Source organism: Typopeltis vanoorti, chromosome 3, assembly GCF_054136105.1.
Source record: "Typopeltis vanoorti isolate ZY-2024b chromosome 3, IOZ_Tvanoo_1.0, whole genome shotgun sequence".
NCBI classification, from domain to species: domain Eukaryota; kingdom Metazoa; phylum Arthropoda; class Arachnida; order Uropygi; family Thelyphonidae; genus Typopeltis; species Typopeltis vanoorti.
In genome coordinates this window covers 39,798,613-39,816,005 of record NC_143551.1, presented here as the reverse complement: position 1 = coordinate 39,816,005, position 17,393 = coordinate 39,798,613, and the positions used below count along the sequence as shown (strand labels likewise).

General features: G+C 35.5%; 1 protein-coding gene across 1 annotated transcript in view; it reads left to right on the top strand.

Annotated features, from left to right (window-relative positions):
• The window catches only part of Ttc26 (tetratricopeptide repeat domain 26), a 337,099-nt gene that overhangs the window by 287,541 nt on the left and 32,165 nt on the right, over nt 1–17,393 (top strand). The window contains exons 15-16 of the mRNA XM_090415574.1: nt 1,481–1,587; nt 13,637–13,770. Of these exons, the coding sequence (XP_090271700.1) occupies nt 1,481–1,587; nt 13,637–13,770 (241 nt within the window). The remainder of the gene's footprint in view (nt 1–1,480; nt 1,588–13,636; nt 13,771–17,393) is intronic.

The window sequence follows — 17,393 nt, the reverse complement described above, 5'->3', positions numbered from 1 at the left end:
TTTGAGCGTACAGTTCACCTCTAAAAGTTGCTTAACTATGATTCATTTTAAAACTTTCTTACACACTCTTCTTTTCAATAAGAAATTCAATTTTATCCTGCTCAAAACTAATTACTTATCACTTCAATCGATGCCACATCATGGTATGGAGACTGGTTTCTCCCTGTGTGGATATCATGTCCAAGAGTCTGTCTTCTCTCACTGTGTCCCCCACTGTATTCTTCCATCTAATCATGATTATGAATACTTATGAAGACTCTTACATACAATGACAGTGACACTATAACAAAAGGGAATCTACCTCATAAACTAATTCCATCAAAAAAGTCACATCACAACCTGTCACAATATACAACCCAAGCCAGAATCTAGCCAGAAAACTAAGCCAAAAACTCACTTTCACATCCACTTTACTAACATTCATGGCATTAACACAAACATAAATGATGTTCAATATAACTTGCAGTCTTTCATACAAGATATCTTATTACTGACAGAAAAAACCAAAATGACTACTTCATGATTATTTTTGTCAAAATCGTGGCACCTGTGCCTTTGTAAATTCTGACGTAGCCTTCCAGAGAATACCTAATTTAGAATCCCCTGCTTTTGACCTTCTCTGGCTCAAGGTTTCCTTTCCCCATTTAGTAACATTCATTTGTTGCATTTACCAGTCTTCAAACACTGATAACTACTCAGGACCTCTTTGCATTTTTTTCCATGAAACTATCTGAAATCCAGCTATCCAAATAGTAAGGTCATCTTCCTGGCCAACTTCAACATCCACAATTCCAATTCACTCCCCTATACTAACATCACTGACCAATCTGGATGAGAAGCAGAAATCTTTGCTATATATATTTATGTATAATAAGTAATGACCTCACATGAATCGTACATCTACCTACTGAAATTCTTGATAATCCTCTTCACTATTCAAATACTCTGGATCTCTTTTTGATCAGTTGTCTTTCCAGATACACACTATAGAGGTCACCTCTCCTCTCATCAACTCTGACTACAATCTTGTACAAGTCTCCTCTCTCATAGATGCCCCACCTTCAACTACTTCCGACCTCACATCTTCTGACACTACAAAAGAGCCAATTGTAAATAAAATTGTCATTTTATTTACAGAAAATTCACACATATGCACACACTCACTGATGCCTAAATATTAATTCGCTCCATCATCATGGAATATATTAATCTCTCATCAATAGCATATAAACTCTCCAGCTTTTTGGCTGGAGAGTGTATACGTTAACCACTCGGCCAACCAGGCCTGCATTTATTTATGTTGAGTATTGAGTTCCCCCCCCCCCCCCCCGTTTTGGGTATTATGAAAATGAAATCCCCAGGAATATATCCTTCTTTTTATAATATGAAATGTGAGTTTTATTTCCTTGAGAATAGTAAAAATATTTAGGAAGAAAATGTTTTGACTAAAAGGTCTTATAATAAATTTCTTTATTTACAGACATAATGAATAAGAAAGCTCGTTTAGCTTGGGAACTGTACTTGAAAATGGAGACCTCTGCAGAGTCATTTAGCCTACTGCAACTTATTGCAAATGACTGTTACAAGGTAGTTCTGTTTAAAAAAATAATATATCTGTATTTGTGGGTGTGTGGTTTTTGACATGCACAGGTGAAAAGCTCAGCAAAAAAATTCATCATAACCTTGATGAAATTCAAACCTAGATTTTAAAACTTTCAACTCTTAAAATTTTTTTAAAGTCCTTGCTGAACTCTAAAGAAAAATGTTATTAATTTAAATTGTATGGTTGTTATTTTTATACGTTACTTCTGTTGATATTGTATAAAATGCTTATTTTGTCATTTGTAAAAACAGTTTATAAAGTTCAGCAAATATTATTAATCATACACTTAAAGGTAGCATATATTCAAGCAAGGTTCATATACAGTAAAACTTGTCTCTGGCATGACCATTATATTGAAATGATTGGCACATTATAGGATGAAACAAATCTTAACCTACTTTCTACATGTATCTGCATTGCATATTGAGCAAATATGCCAATCATTTCAATTTCACCACACGCACAAAGATCAGAAGAAAATGATGAACGTATTCAAAATTCATTTTCAAGGAGTCAACACAGTTGTATGCAGATAATGACGGTATCTCCAACCTAAAGACACTCACAATATCATGCACAAGGTGGGATTTGAAATGCATGCTGACTGCAGATCATCCATGACAATCACTTAGCCAACCAGGCTGTCATTTACGATCATGTCTAAGAAGAAGCTATTCCAATCTGATTATTGTTATGCTTGGAAAGACTTTAAGATACATCATTGACCTAGTCAATAGGATATATTCGTGAATTGAAAGTTTTGGGTGTGACTACTGTAAAACATTCATTAAGCTAGTCGAGTCAAACCTGAGTCATTATCTAGTATCTCATGAAGGTGACATTTTTTATTCTTCAGGACATGTAGTTTTCCCTTTTACAAAGTAGAAAAGAAGACTGAAAATGCATGCAGCTGATAGATATATAGGATAATGATCTAAATCTGCAGCTTCTTTTCCAGGAGAAAAATTGCTGAGCTAACACAAATATGTGAAGCATTCATACAGTCTCTTATATACAAAGACATCTGATGAAGATGAACTAGTTATTACTAACATTATGTTCCAGCATATATATATATATAATATAGATACACTGCTGAAAGAATTCAACAGACACCTCATAGACAAGGTGCATCATGCCATGTAAAGAGTTATATGTTTGTAGCCAGTATAAATTGGAGGAATATGATGATCCTGAGTCAGTGCAACTGTGAGAAGGGAACTGATGGAGTTTGAAAGAGGTGCTGTAATAGGATGCCATGTTGTAGGCCTCTCTGTTTGGCGATGTAGTACCCATGTAGTACCCTACGATTGGTGACCTGCGCTATCCAGGTCACCAATCGTAGGGTACTACATGGGATAATATGTAAAAACTGCCATTTGTCGGCCTGCATGTTGAATATGGAGTTTCAGGCATCGACATTCAGAACCAAGGCTGATATCATGGATTTTCATGGTAGGACCACAATATGCATGTTCCGCATTACGCGATCCTACATGCAGCATTGCCTTTATTGGTGCAAAGAGCATGTACATGGAAGCTTGGAAAACTGTGTTATTGAGCGATGAATCATGCTATACCCACTATTGAGCAGATGGACGGGTGTGTGTGGCAGATGCCCTGTGGACATCTCTTACAGAGTGCATAACCCCAACTATGATTGGAGGTGGCAGTGTGATGGTATGGTCCCTTTGTTTTCCTGGTTTGGCCTTGTACCTGTTTGTGGGTCACAAACATTGAACTCCGAGAAGTGTCTGGACAATGCAATGCTTCTTATTTTGTGAAGTTTCTACAGAACTGACCATTGTCTCTTTCAGCAAGACAATGCATCGTGTCATAAGGCTGCTACTGTAATTGCACCATGCAATTATCTCATCACACTTGACTGGCCTTCACAGTGCTCTGATCTCAACCCTATTGAACAGCATTTGTGAGATGAACTGAAGCATCAGGTTGAGGTCAAGCGACATCCATATCACAACAGTCCAGGACCTCATTACATGCCTACAGCAAGAATGGTCCAAAATTTCCATTGATCTCTATTGTATACTTGTGGAAAGTATGCTCTGTAGGATTTTGATGATTGATCTCATCCATCCCTTTAGAATGGGTAGAGTCCCCTAATGAGGGATTCACGACAAAATTAATGCGGCCGGTTCATCACTCCTTGCTATATCCCCTAAGGGGTTCATGACTGTAATCCATGTATGTTCACGGGGCCAGTTTGCCTGCTTGCAAGATGAAAAACCCTAGATAAACTGGCAAAAAAAAAAAAATCCCTACTGTCCATGCCCAAGACCAGCTAACTTGGCTATAGCTGAGGAAGACCCTTGAGCTCCTCACGTCGTCGATGGGAATCGAACCTAGAACACTCCTTCCAAAGGCATATGGTTGCAAAGCCACTAGACTAACCGCATGGACTCCGTGGGATTGCTGCAGTTATTGCAGCAAAAGGAGGTCCTACATCTCATCAAGGTGAGTGGCCTGGCTGTTTGTTCCTCATAGTATAGTGTCTGCTGAATTCTTTCCAAGCAGTGTATATGTACATAATTTCACATTTATTTATTTAACATATATGATATATGAAAAAATACAAAAAATTAATGAGTAGTTAATTAATTAACTCTCAGCTTGAGAGTTCAGTTAACCAATTGATGTACTATCTGGAAGTAAATACCAACTTTCTGAGGCCTCCAGGGAAGGCGTGTGTGTGTGTGTGGTAGTCATATGATGCATAGTCTACACAGCACCATACACAAAAAAATATGACTGTAAAATTCCCTACAGATGTAATAAATGGGCACAGCGGTGTTACATCCTGAATGAAGAACTTTATTAAAGAAACAATTCATTCAGGATTTAACAAGTCAGAAAAATCAGCTGAAAGAAAAAAACTTGTACTCAAGCAGAAGAAATAAAGTACTAACTGTAAATAGAAATACCTCCTTTTAGTAGAATTGTAAGACCACCATGTAAAGAACTTCGTGTATAAATTAGTATTATATGAATGCATTATGTATACAATGAATGGATGAATTAGATGTAAACAATAGTCCAAAGGTCACAGGCGGGCCTGAGGCATTGGCAATCTCGGAAAGCGACGTGCATTCGTTTCCCGGAAGACGCCGCAAGAGATCTCACGATGTGCCAAAATTCCCGCGGACGAAGAAAGTAGCAGGTGGGAAAAGATTGCATAAAGTAAGAGGACGCTATCGCAGCTAGTAACAGGGTGCTACAAAAGGGGGGGGGAGCGAAGGGAGAATAAAAAGGGTTTGCACCCCTTCCTCAAGGCTTTTTTTCGCCTATTTTGCTGGATGATGATTCAACTTCTCCTATGGACATAGTTCCTGATGATGTTTCTTGGCGATAGTACGATATCGGACGGTGCTGTCTTCACTCCTTCGCTGAAAGGATTTCTATACATCTGTGATATTATTCCAACAGAATAATATCACGGACTTATACTATGAACCGGCAGTAGAAATGAGGATGGCCCGAGACAGATCGAGAATAGACAAGGGAAAAACGCCAGGTGCAGAGCATAGCTTAATCTGATGACCATAGTGACCCACCACGTGGACGCAGGCTTATGGAAGTATCAAGAGGTAATTCAAACAAAGAAGGACAGTTCAGACGGACCTGGAGATCCAACCCCAAGAAATGGTAAAGTACAAATTTTGTTGTATAATTACCCAGTCAGTAAAAGGGAAATATCATTGTAGTGTAATAATCGAGTATGGACAGTATTTAAGAACTTTAATTAAGTGATTATTTAGCAGTGGCTAATGTCCATAAGAAAAATTGTCTGGAATGATTATAGATGATTGTGACTGGTTTAATGTGCAAGACTAACATAGTAGGTAGAATATTGGTTAGAAGTGTATAATGTGTATATTATGTGTGTTTAATCTCTAACTTAAAAGAAGGATTTATTGTTCATGCATTCGAGTATTAATCAGTTTGATACAGTTTGATTTAGCATGTCATTGAACTAATTAAAAGTGAGATTGGTCTAAGTGTATATTATGTCTTTAGATTCCAATAAATATGTTTTTTTCTTCTATACCTGAGTTTTGCCTGTGATATGAATCACAACTACCACTCATTAATCTGAACCATAGCGGGGGGGGGGGGGGGGGAAGAAAGGTATAACATGTTATAGGTTACAACTGCAAACCAGAATTTACTTAGCCACAGTAAAGCGTTTAATTTATGAGTTTAAGCACTAAATTTATTCACCTATGTGCACCAAAAGTCTGGAAAAGTCTCCCTGAATAAGAGTCCCCTCTATTCTAAGATGGCACAGCTTTAAAAAATAAATTTGTCAATATCTGAAGAGGAGACGGCCCAGGAGGAAATTAGAGGATTTGTTTCTTTTAGCAAGGAATAACCTTTAACAGTCAGGGTAAGCACGTGAGTAAAATTAGGAATCGGCTAGAGATATAGAATGAACATGTAAGAAGTGATACAGATATTAGAGTCGGGGGGGGAATTTTGTAAGTCTTGTAGTTATTGTAGAGAGGTAAATTCATAAAGGAAGTAAATTATTATAGGAAGAGTAACGACATAACAATGGCGCAGAGTAAAAAATATAACAGTGGTCTTGTCCAGTCCTAAATCTGTTTAACTGGTTCCAGATATGGCATGGTAGATGTAATCAGAGGCTTGATAGTTGGATCTATAATCAGGTACTTGTTTGTAGTTCATTCCCGTCTCTTCATCAGTCCTAGGGACCATTATTTGGTATTCCAGTACCCATATTATTATTAAAGAGAGACCTACGGGGAGTCAGGGACTCATCAAGGGAAGCTGTATGCTACACACTATCATACTTGTTCTTGAATTCATTCACACTGCTTGCACACATAACATTCCATGGCATTCCATTCCAATCACACAACACTCTATGAGAGAGAGAAATCTAGATCTCACCTGCCTTCTTAGCTGTATTCATTCTCAGCTTCCAAGGATGCCCTCCTGTCCTTTCCCTACCCTTCATAAAATAAAAAATTCCATCAACTAAAATCCTGAATGACCCTTTCAGAAGTTTCTAAGTCTCATTCATATTATCCCTTTTTTCTCCTGTTTGTAGTGTCTGCAGTCTACAAATTCTCAATCTGTCTACATAATGAGTATTCCACAATCCTGATATTATTTTTAACACTCTCCTCTGCATCAGAATCACAATGGAAACCAGGAGACAAGACCTATGCACAATAGTTTGAGTTAGGTCTTATCAAGGCCTTTTAAAGAAGCAAAATGACATTCTTATCTTTACGTATCCAAGTTCATTTCAGCATTGCAATTATCTTTTCAGTTGTATTTGCAATGTGGACTCCTGAACTTCAACTTCCTATCTACTAACATGCCAAGATCCCTAACCTGATCAGTTTCTTCTGACATAATCCCACAAATATAATATGACATTGAATATCTAATCAGGCCAAAGTGCATGACTTTACATTTATTGACATTCATTTTCCCATGTCGACAATTCCAACTTATTCAAATCATTCTGTAAGTACTGCATATCAGCTGCTTTCCTGATTACCCTACCTATCTTTGCAACATAAACAAGCTGATGGCACAATCCAAAGTTGTGCCGTCAGCTTGTTTATGTTGTTGTTCCTGGTCTTTAACTTAGTTTTTTTCTGAATATTTTCGGTAAGTTAGACTATGGTTGAGTGTGACACCTAGGTAACAATGGTTACTTTCACGAATTAGAGTTTGTTGCAGAAGTTTATTTTTAGTTTTCTATGTGTCTCATGGAAAGCAGAAACAATGTTTTGCTGAGATTAGGAGATAGTCCCCAGCTTTCAAAATAATTTTGTAGTGAGCTTAGATATTTTCTCAGTGCCTTGGAGTGTGCAATCTTGGGTGACAATAGCTATGTCATTAGCACAGATAAACTTTCAACTAGCTGTTGGAAGGATGTCACTTGTGTGCAGGTTGAATAAAGCTTTGACGAGGACAGATACTTGTGGCAATCCATCCTGCAGAATAAATATTCTGCTTTTTTTGTTAATTCAGATGAACCTATATTTTCCTATTGGAGAGCAATTTTTGATGATTTTGGCTGCTTTATACGGTAATCCTGTCTTCCATATGGTGTCATAAACTGATGTTTGATCTATGAAGGTAGTATCTGTTTTTAACCCCTTTTGGCCAACTTCTGTGTGTGTGTTATGAAAGCTAGAACCTGGTCACCGCAGCTTCTGCCAGGTCTAAATCCAGCCTGCTCACTGGATAAGATAGCTTCTATTTCTGGAGAAATTCTAGAGAGGATAATCCTTTCAAAAAGTTTGTAAAGAGTGCAGAGTAATGCTATAGGTCAGTAATTATTAAGGTCATCAGTTGACTTATTGGGTTTTGGTAAGGCTATTATCTTTGATTTGTGCCAAAGTTTTGGGAGCCACTCATCATTTATTATTGGGGAGAAGAAATCAGATAGCCAAGATTGGCTCTTTGGCCAAGGTGAATAAGAAAGTCTGAAAGGATGCCATCAGCCCCAGGAGCTTTACTTGTTTTAGTTAGTTTGTGTGTAGCATCAATTTCACCAAGAGCTACTGGATTGGAGTTTGCTGTAGATGTGGGATATGATAAGAAAACTTTTTTGTAAAGTTAATGGATCTCCTTTTTTTTTCACATGAAGAGAACAAGTGAAAATATGCCCCAAAGGATTGCTGCAGTCATTGCAATGAAAGAAGATCCTACATCTTATTAAAGCGGGTGCCATGGCTGTTTGTTCCTCACGCTATGGTGTTTGTTGACTTCTTTCCAAGCAGTGTATGTGTGGGTGGGTGTGTGTATATATATATATATATATATATATATATATGTATACATCCACCCACACATACATATACACTCAGATATGAATGTTATTTCAACAAAATTGAAAATGCTTTAAAATAAGAACCAAACCTTAGAGACTAAGTAGCAAACTCTGAAGAAAAAATATTCCTTGACCAGAGATGCATGTCCTAAAGCTGTCTGGATAATAAAATCAGACATTCATGATGGATCCAAAATCTTCAAAGAGAACTGAAAAAAAGAAGGAATCATGTTGAAAGTTCATTGCCAGTATGTATGCAAGTGTCCTGAGAGAATACAGAAAAATGTAAGTACGTGAACTTATATGTAAAACTAGCTAAACAGAAGTCATAGGAAGACTAGTAATAATTTAGATGCTAAATATCATTAAGGTGGGAAAATGTTCTGTAGGCTGCTAAAAAAAAGTTTAGAAATGGAGGAGAGGGAACTCTCAAAGGGATCAGAGGTAATAACAATGATTTAAAAAGTGAAGAGATAAAGCAGTGACAGAACAGTAGTAGAAAATATTCAAGAGGAAATACCATCAGCAGTACACATCATTACTTGAGTAGAAAAGCCATTAGAAATCTAAAATGCCACCAGAAATGTTGAAATAAATATCAAGTTACAGTTGTCTGGTCTGCATAATTCAGAAGACTTGTTAGAAAGTTGAATTCCAGATGATTGAAGTAGAATTATCATATTATTCATTTGTAAAAATGGAAATAACTTAATATGAGAATTACAGAGGAATTTCTTTACTGAATATTCCAGGTAAGATATATGTAAGTATACTTGAAAAGAGGCTAAGAAACTGTGAATGAGAAACTTGGAAAAGAGTAAGCTGGGTTTGAGGCAAAATAAGGGTTGTAAATATCAGATTTTTAGCTTAATAAAAATAGTTGAGAAATCATGGAACTATAACATGGATCTGAATTTAAGTTTTGTAGATAATGAAAAAGTATGATGGCAAGAAAAACACTGTTCAAAACATTACAATTATATGGAGTAAACATTACATTATATAGAACAATGTGTAGTCGATATAAATCAGCTAATGGAAATGAAGGAGGTACAGGAAGATGTTTGATGTAAAATCAGGAGTAAGGCAAGGATTAATGCTCTCTGCTGTTATTCATTATCAATATTGATCACATTATGATGGAATGTGACATTAAATCTGATATAAAATCAGAGATATTCAACTCTGCTCTTTACTTTATGCAGATGAAGTTATACTCCTAAATAAATCAGTATAAGTTAGTCTCCAGAACTCTATTAAATTGAATAATTTCTGTAACAAACTTGGACTTGGCATCAAAATCAGCAATAAGAAGACCAACATAGTAAAAATAGACAGTATAGACAGTAACATGGAAAACATCTAATGTATTCCCAATGGCAAACCTATAGAACAAGAAATATTTTGGCTGGTTAGTGAAGATGAAATATAGAATTAGATTTAATAAAATAAGGAAGATATGGTGGAGAGCCAAAAATGATACATTTTTAAGTTGTTTCAGGCATCCAGTAAGTTAAATGGCTCCAGTTTAATGTGGCCAAGTGTAAGGTCATACACTTTGGAATGAAAGAATCACAAGCTATGTACTATGTTGATGAGGCCAGTCAGTTGAAGTTTAAAGAACATATTGCAAAGGTGATCAAATACAGCACATTAGAATACATGGCTGTTGAAGAACAGACAGATGAGCAGGAATAGAGATGTTATTTTTCCTTTGTTAGGCCTGGATCCCATGGTGATGAAGTAGTGGAGAAGATCCAGAGGCATGACCAAGACTGTGGTAGGTCTGTGGAATGCTCTCTATTAGAACAGATTGAATGTGTTCATTTTATGACTATATGTGACTTTTGCTTTAATTCAGTATGTCTTCCAGATATGCCTCCCAATGATGATATTTATTAATGCTTGCTTCCTAGGAAATACAGTGGCTTTGATTGGTAGCAGCTTTTTGTCAGAGAGTGAAGCAACTACTGATTTTCCTGTTCTGAAGTGATTCAGGTCAGGAGTGATGAGTTAAATAATGATCCTTTAAGGTCGCTCAGTGAGATTTAGAGTGGTCTTGTAGATCACTTGTTTTGGTATATTCTGTATTCATCTATATTCTTACCATAGTAAGAATAGATGATACAGACTTCCCATTACTATTGTTTATCTGCTTTTACAAGTAGGTTAGCAATTTTACATTTTTTCTGAATTCTCTCAGGGCACTTACTTATATATATATATGATGACTACTACTATTAACTCGGGGTTGGGATATGTTCATTTTTAATATAAACTGACTAAAAACCCGAGAGTTATAACAAAATGAGATTTATTTGAAAAACGCAACATGTTTCGTCGAGATTGACTTCATCAGGCGTTAAGAACATAGAAAGATATTAAAAGACACTGAAAATAACATTGAGACACTCTAAAGCTATACAATTATAAAGTTATAATATTCGGCTGTGAATTACAGTTATTATGAACTTGAGCTATAGTCCGTGTTAAAGTTCTATTGTTGTACACTTGTGCATGTGTGGAACCACGCGATCTCCAGTATCTGATAGTAGAGCTGAAAGAGTCAGGCAAATTATAACTGAGATTATTGTTCATATGAAGAGGGTCCAAGGTGATTTCTTTTGACTCTACAATGTGACGTTCTACCTCATCATGGCGGCTTTCGTTGTTCGTGTTTATTGAAAACAGGACATGGCCTGATAGAGCAGTAGCTCTGCTTCTCTTGTAAGCAACGTCTCTCTGGTGTTCCTCGAGACGTAGGAGGATAGATTTCTCCGTTTGGCCATAGTAAGGTTTTCCGCACTCACATGTGACTTTGTATACACCTGGGAATTGTAGAAACTATAAACAATCTCACAACCTTCTACAATTCCCAGGTGTATACAAAGTCACATGTGAGTGCAGAAAAACCTTACTATGGCCAAACGGAGAAATCTATCCTCGTACGTCTCGAGGAACACCAGAGAGACATTGCTTACAAGAGAACCAGAGCTACTGCTCTATCAGCCCATGTCCTGTTTTCAATAAACACGAACAACGAAAGCCGCTACCATGAATTAAATTGGACAACAACTTCAAACCTACACATTTGCCATGAGGAGGTAGAACGCCGCATTGTAGAGTCAAAAGAAATCACCTTGGACCCTCTTCATATGAACAATAATCTCAGCTATAATTTGCTCTACTATCAGATACTGGAGATCATGTGGTTCCACACACGCACAAGTGTACAACAATAGAACTTTAACATGGACTATAGCTCAAGTTCATAATAACTGTAATTCACAGTCGAATATTATAACTTTATAATTGTATAGCTGTAGAGGTCTCAATTTTATTTTCAGTGTCTTTTAATATCTTTCTATGTTCTTAACGCCTGATGAAGTCAATCTCGATGAAACATGTTGCGTTTTTCAAATAAATCTCATTTTGTTATAACTCTCGGGTTTTTAGTCAGTTTATATTAAAAATGTATATATATATATATATATATATATATAAGAAACTTTCAGTATTATTCCTTCTTTTCCAGTTTTGTTTCAATCATGAAGGTTTGATTTTTTTTTAATTCTTGCAAACAGCATTACAATAGTCTGCCAGTAACGTTGCCAGTTCCACGCACATTACTGTTCCTGAGTCATTTTGTTCTCAGTCTTCACTGAGTGTGCATCTTTATGGTGCCCTTGATAATCCTAAACACTGTCACATAACTAATTAAGTTGGTAAATTATTTATTTTCATTCCACATGCAAATTTCTGCTTGTTTACATTTGAGTAAAAGAAGGATGAAAACAAGAATTCCCTTCCTTAGAATTGTAAAAATCTTGCTACAGATATCTCCAATTATATTATTAATTGGAATCATTAGAACTGAGAATACATCCACTCTAATCAAGAGCATTGTATTTTCACTTCTAATGATTTCAATACTAAAGTAATTGCATTACTTTAATTTCTATATATTAAGAGTGTTGTGTTCTTAATTAGAAATAGTTGTAACAACTTTTTTCCCCCACTGGGAAAGGAAATTATACTTGGTAATAAACTGTTCTAGTTTTCATCCTTCTCTTAATATTATGTCTTCCCAAGACATAAGCAATTAAAACGATCAACCATAGAAGCAAACTAGACATACAAACTAAGATGATAATAAGTCCAGTCATTAGTGATGCTTCCCCTGCATGGAGTCAACAAAATTTACATTTTTTTTTACTCAAAAAAAAAAAAAAAAAAAAAAAAGCATTTTAATTGTTATTTGTGATAATTTCTTTATTTGTTAATGATCAGATTATTTCAAAATAGTGCCAAAAATGATTTTTCATCGTTATATTTTATATTAAATATTATTACAGTGGTAATTATTTTGGAGCAGTCAAAATAGGTAGTTTAATTTGGAATTCCATAAAGAAAATATCACTCGGCTATGATCATGATATTATTATTATTACATAATACCTTCAGGGAGTCCAAAGACTCATCGAGGGAGGCCACTACTCTACAACTCTCCATCTCCACCAACCGCAACTACCTTTATCATCTACACCAATGCCATCTACTGCTGACCACCACCACTAGTAGTTTCACAGACATCCATGCCTACGGTGGGATTCGAACCCGCAACCTTTTAGCTGGAGAGCAGATATGCTAACCACTCGGCCAACCAAGCCAGCATATCTGTTATCAGAGTAGGAAATTTGTTGTGGGATGTTTGTTAGTGGGGGGAAAGGTCAAAGAAAGAGGACATGGGGGAAAAAGAAAATTTTTTCTTTACTGACCTGTACCTGAAGCTGAAAAGATGACTGTATGAAAAACTTTTTTTCATACAGGCATCTTTTACCAAGTTTTCTGCACTTCTTATTCCAATCTTTCTTGTTGACTCTCCTTAGTAGTGCAATTGATTTTTCTTTATGCAATTCCAAATCATGCTCATAGACACTAATATTAAAATAATTTTTGATTATAATAATTAAGATCATAGGAAATTGTTCATTAAGGGTTTATCTCTTTATTAGATTACTTATTTTAAAAGAATAGCAAACATTTTAATATATCACTTTTAGTCAAGAATAATGTTGCCTCTATATTATTTCACCATAAATTGTGTTTGTGTTATTTAATATTTTATTAAAATTTTATAATTATAAAAGAAAAGATGTTATTGTAAGTTTTAGCTTTAAATGGTTAACTTTTAATAGATGGGACAATTTTTCTATGCTGCTAAAGCATTTGATGTCTTGGAAAAAGTGGATCCAAATCCAGAATACTGGGAAGGGAAAAGAGGTGCTTGTGTTGGTGTACTGCAACTGATAATTGCTGGGCATGAACCAAAGTAATTATTTTTTTCATTCTGTTGCATGCTTAGATATTGATTTCATCACTTCATAATAATTAAATTTCTTAGTTTGAACCCTTTTCACCCAATTTAAGAACTCCAATCTTATGGTCTTGATTTTATCTTTGAGAACTGAGCAGATGGTTATATTATAATTATTACAAGACATTTCCAGATAAGTACTGAAAATTTACTCCATTTTTCAATTACCAGTAATTCGGTAGAGTATTTTCATGAATACCAGTTTACCAGTAATTTCATAAAGATTATTAAGGTGGTGAAAAGGTAATCAATAAATACTAATAAAGCAAAATTTTATTGTAAAATAAAACAACAAAATTGCTTTCTAAAGAAAAAATATATTATAAATTAACTTAAAAAACAAACAATTTCTTATTTAGTGTTTTTTTATTAAAATGAGTTGGTAGAAAACAATTTATTGACTGTGGCCCACTAAATGTGACCTCCAGTAGTGAAGAAAAGCTGAATTTTCTGTTTCTTTTTTTTATTATAAAGCTGTTCAACTAATTCCATAATTATCTTCGTTTTGTATATAAATTTACTAAAGGGGAACCCATCCGATACTGTCATGCTTACTACTCATACATCAATTGTTTTGATAAAATATGATGTAATTTTTGATCTATAATCCAGATCTGTCTTAACATTCATCATTTCATTTGAAGTTCCTGTATCATCAGTTTTTCTTTTCCTCGTTTTGATAAATTAATTTTATGCTGGCTTTTGTTATAAGGGCTCACATAACCATCTTCAGATGGAAATGTAAGATGCTACAAATTAAAGATGCCAAGAAATTATATTCTTGGTGTAATCCTTTATCTGAGCATAAGTTTGCACGTAAAGTAACTTTATGACTGGGCAACTTGTATATAGTTGCTAATGACGTCACATCACTTACCTTAGTATCCTATAATGCAAAGCACAGTATATAGTTCCTAATGACTTCACATCACTTACCTTAGTATCCTGTAATGCAAAGCACATATCTTTACAGATGTCTATAATGCAGATTATTTTAGTAATAAAGTTTTGGCTACTTGGCACCTTTAGGCTACTTGTACGAGGGTGGTCTGAAACATTCTCGGCCTCGAACATAGATGGCAACAATATCGGCAAGATTTTTTTTCTGCTACTTGTACGAGGGTGGTCTGAAACATTCTCGGCCTCGAACATAGATGGCAACAATATCGGCAAGATTTTTTTTTCTAAGTTGGTACATCTGTCATAAGCATCCATGTGAAATTGCAAGACATTCTATCAAGTAGTTTGTTTTATACAGATGTCTGAAGCAAAAGTCCCTTGAAATGGATAAAATTGATTATCGTGCAGTTATAAAATTCTTTGTAAAAGAAGATTTAACGCCAAAAGAAATTCATTCAAAGTTCATAAACGTTTATGGGCACTCTTCTCCTTCATTTTCGACAATTAAGAAATGGGCTGCCGAGTTTAAACAGGGCCATACCAGCCTTGAAGACGATCCCGAAGGACATCCAAAAAGTGTAACAACATCAGAAATCATTGATCAAGTGCACGATATGGTATTGGATGACCGGCGAGTCAAAATGTGTGAAATTGCTGAGACTATAGGTATTTCAAAAGAACATGTAGGATATATTTTTCATGAAGATTGCAGATGAAAAAGCTTTGCACAAGAGGTGCCGCACTTGCTCACAGCAGATTAAAAATGCACTCGCATGAAAATCTCTGAACAGTGCTTGGAGCATTTTAACAAGAATAAAACTGATTTTGTGCATTGATTTATTACTATGAATGAGACTTGGATTCACCATTACACACCATAATCCAAACAGTACTTCTTGTTATTGAACAGAAAACAGTTGGGATGCTAAAGGCATTTTGTTTATTAATTATCTTGAAAAGGGTAAAACAATAACTGGGGAATATTATTCCGATCTTTTAAGACTAGATGAAAAACTACATGAGATAAGATTTGGTTTGCAGAAGAAAAAAATCATATTTCATCAGGACAATGCACCTGCCCACAAAGGTGTTTTGGCAATTGAAAAATTAAGGGATCTGCACTATGAATTGTTGGAACATCCACCCTATTCCCCAGATTTGGCTCCCTCTGACTTCTCTCTCTTCCCAAAACTAAAACTCTTCCTCGCTGGTCAGCGTTTTTCTTCGAATCCAGAAGTGATTGCGGCTGTAGAGGGGTATTTTTCAGATCTTACTGAGAATCACTACAGGGACAGGATAATGGCACTGGAGCATCGCTGGAATAAATGTATTACTCTTAAGGGAGATTATGTTGAAAAATAAAAATAATTCTGAAATTAAAATTTGTTTTTTCATTGTTAGGCTGAGGACTTTTCAGACCACCCTCGTATGTGAAAATACAACTTCTGCATTACTTCAACCTTGCTATCACTTCTGGGTCTGGTTCCCACTGATGAGACCTCAAATAAAGACCTCAAAATCAATCTGGGTAGTGACCCTTCCCATAATGCATGGCATTATACATGTCTGTAAGGATATTTGCTTTGCATTATGGGATACTAAGGCAAATGATGTGAAGTCATTATCCTCTATATAATTACTACAGTTAATAGTTGCCAAGTCATGAGTTACTTCACGTGCAAACTTTGCTTAAACTTGGATAAAGGATTAAACCAAGAATATAATTTATTGGCATCTTTAATTTATAGTATAACCAAGTGGAAAAATTTTCAACAATAATCTACTCCTGAATAACCTACTTCTAAATAAATCCGCTACAAGTCTGCAAAATTCTCTGACTAAATTGAATAGCTGTTGTAATAGATATGGTATAAAGGCCAGCAATAAAAAGACAAAGACAATGAAAATAGGCAGAATCATTGAAAATATCAACTGTGGTGTGAATGGAGAACCTGTGGAACAAGTAAAACATTTAAGCTACTTAGGCATGATTTTTACTGAAGATGGTAAATTAAATATAGAAATAGACAACAGAATCAGCAAAGCTGGTATGGTGGGAAGTCAATTGAATAAATTCATATGGATAAGAGAGAAATTAGTCGGAACACTAAATTAGCTGTATACAAGACAGTGTTCAAACCAGTTTTAACTTATGGATCTGAGAGCTGGGTCACAAGTAAAACACTTGACCAAAGACTAGAGACCACAGATATGAGAGTCCTGAGAAAGATTATAGGCATGAACAGATGGCATCAATGGCAATATCATATTAAAAACGAGGATATTAGAAAAGAACTTGACATTGTCAGCATCCAGGAATGTGTTAGCAGAGCTAATCTCAGGTGGTGTGGTCACTTAAACAGAATGGGCGAGGAAAGATTAGCAAAGCAAATGTTCTCTGCCAGGTTGGCAGGAAAATGACCCAGAGGAAGACCAAGATATAGGTGGATTGATATGGTACAAAAGTGCCTTAGACGATAGAAATATAAGATCTGATAATGTTGGAGTCTGGACAAGTAACAGACTGATTTGGAGGACAATTGTAGATAGGAAGTTAGTAATGATGTAATTTTTTTCATGTAGTGCTATCATATCCTGTACACCCCTTGAGGATACATGGCAGGAATTTGATGATGATGATGACCTACTCCTGATTCCATCAACTACTTTTTTTTTGT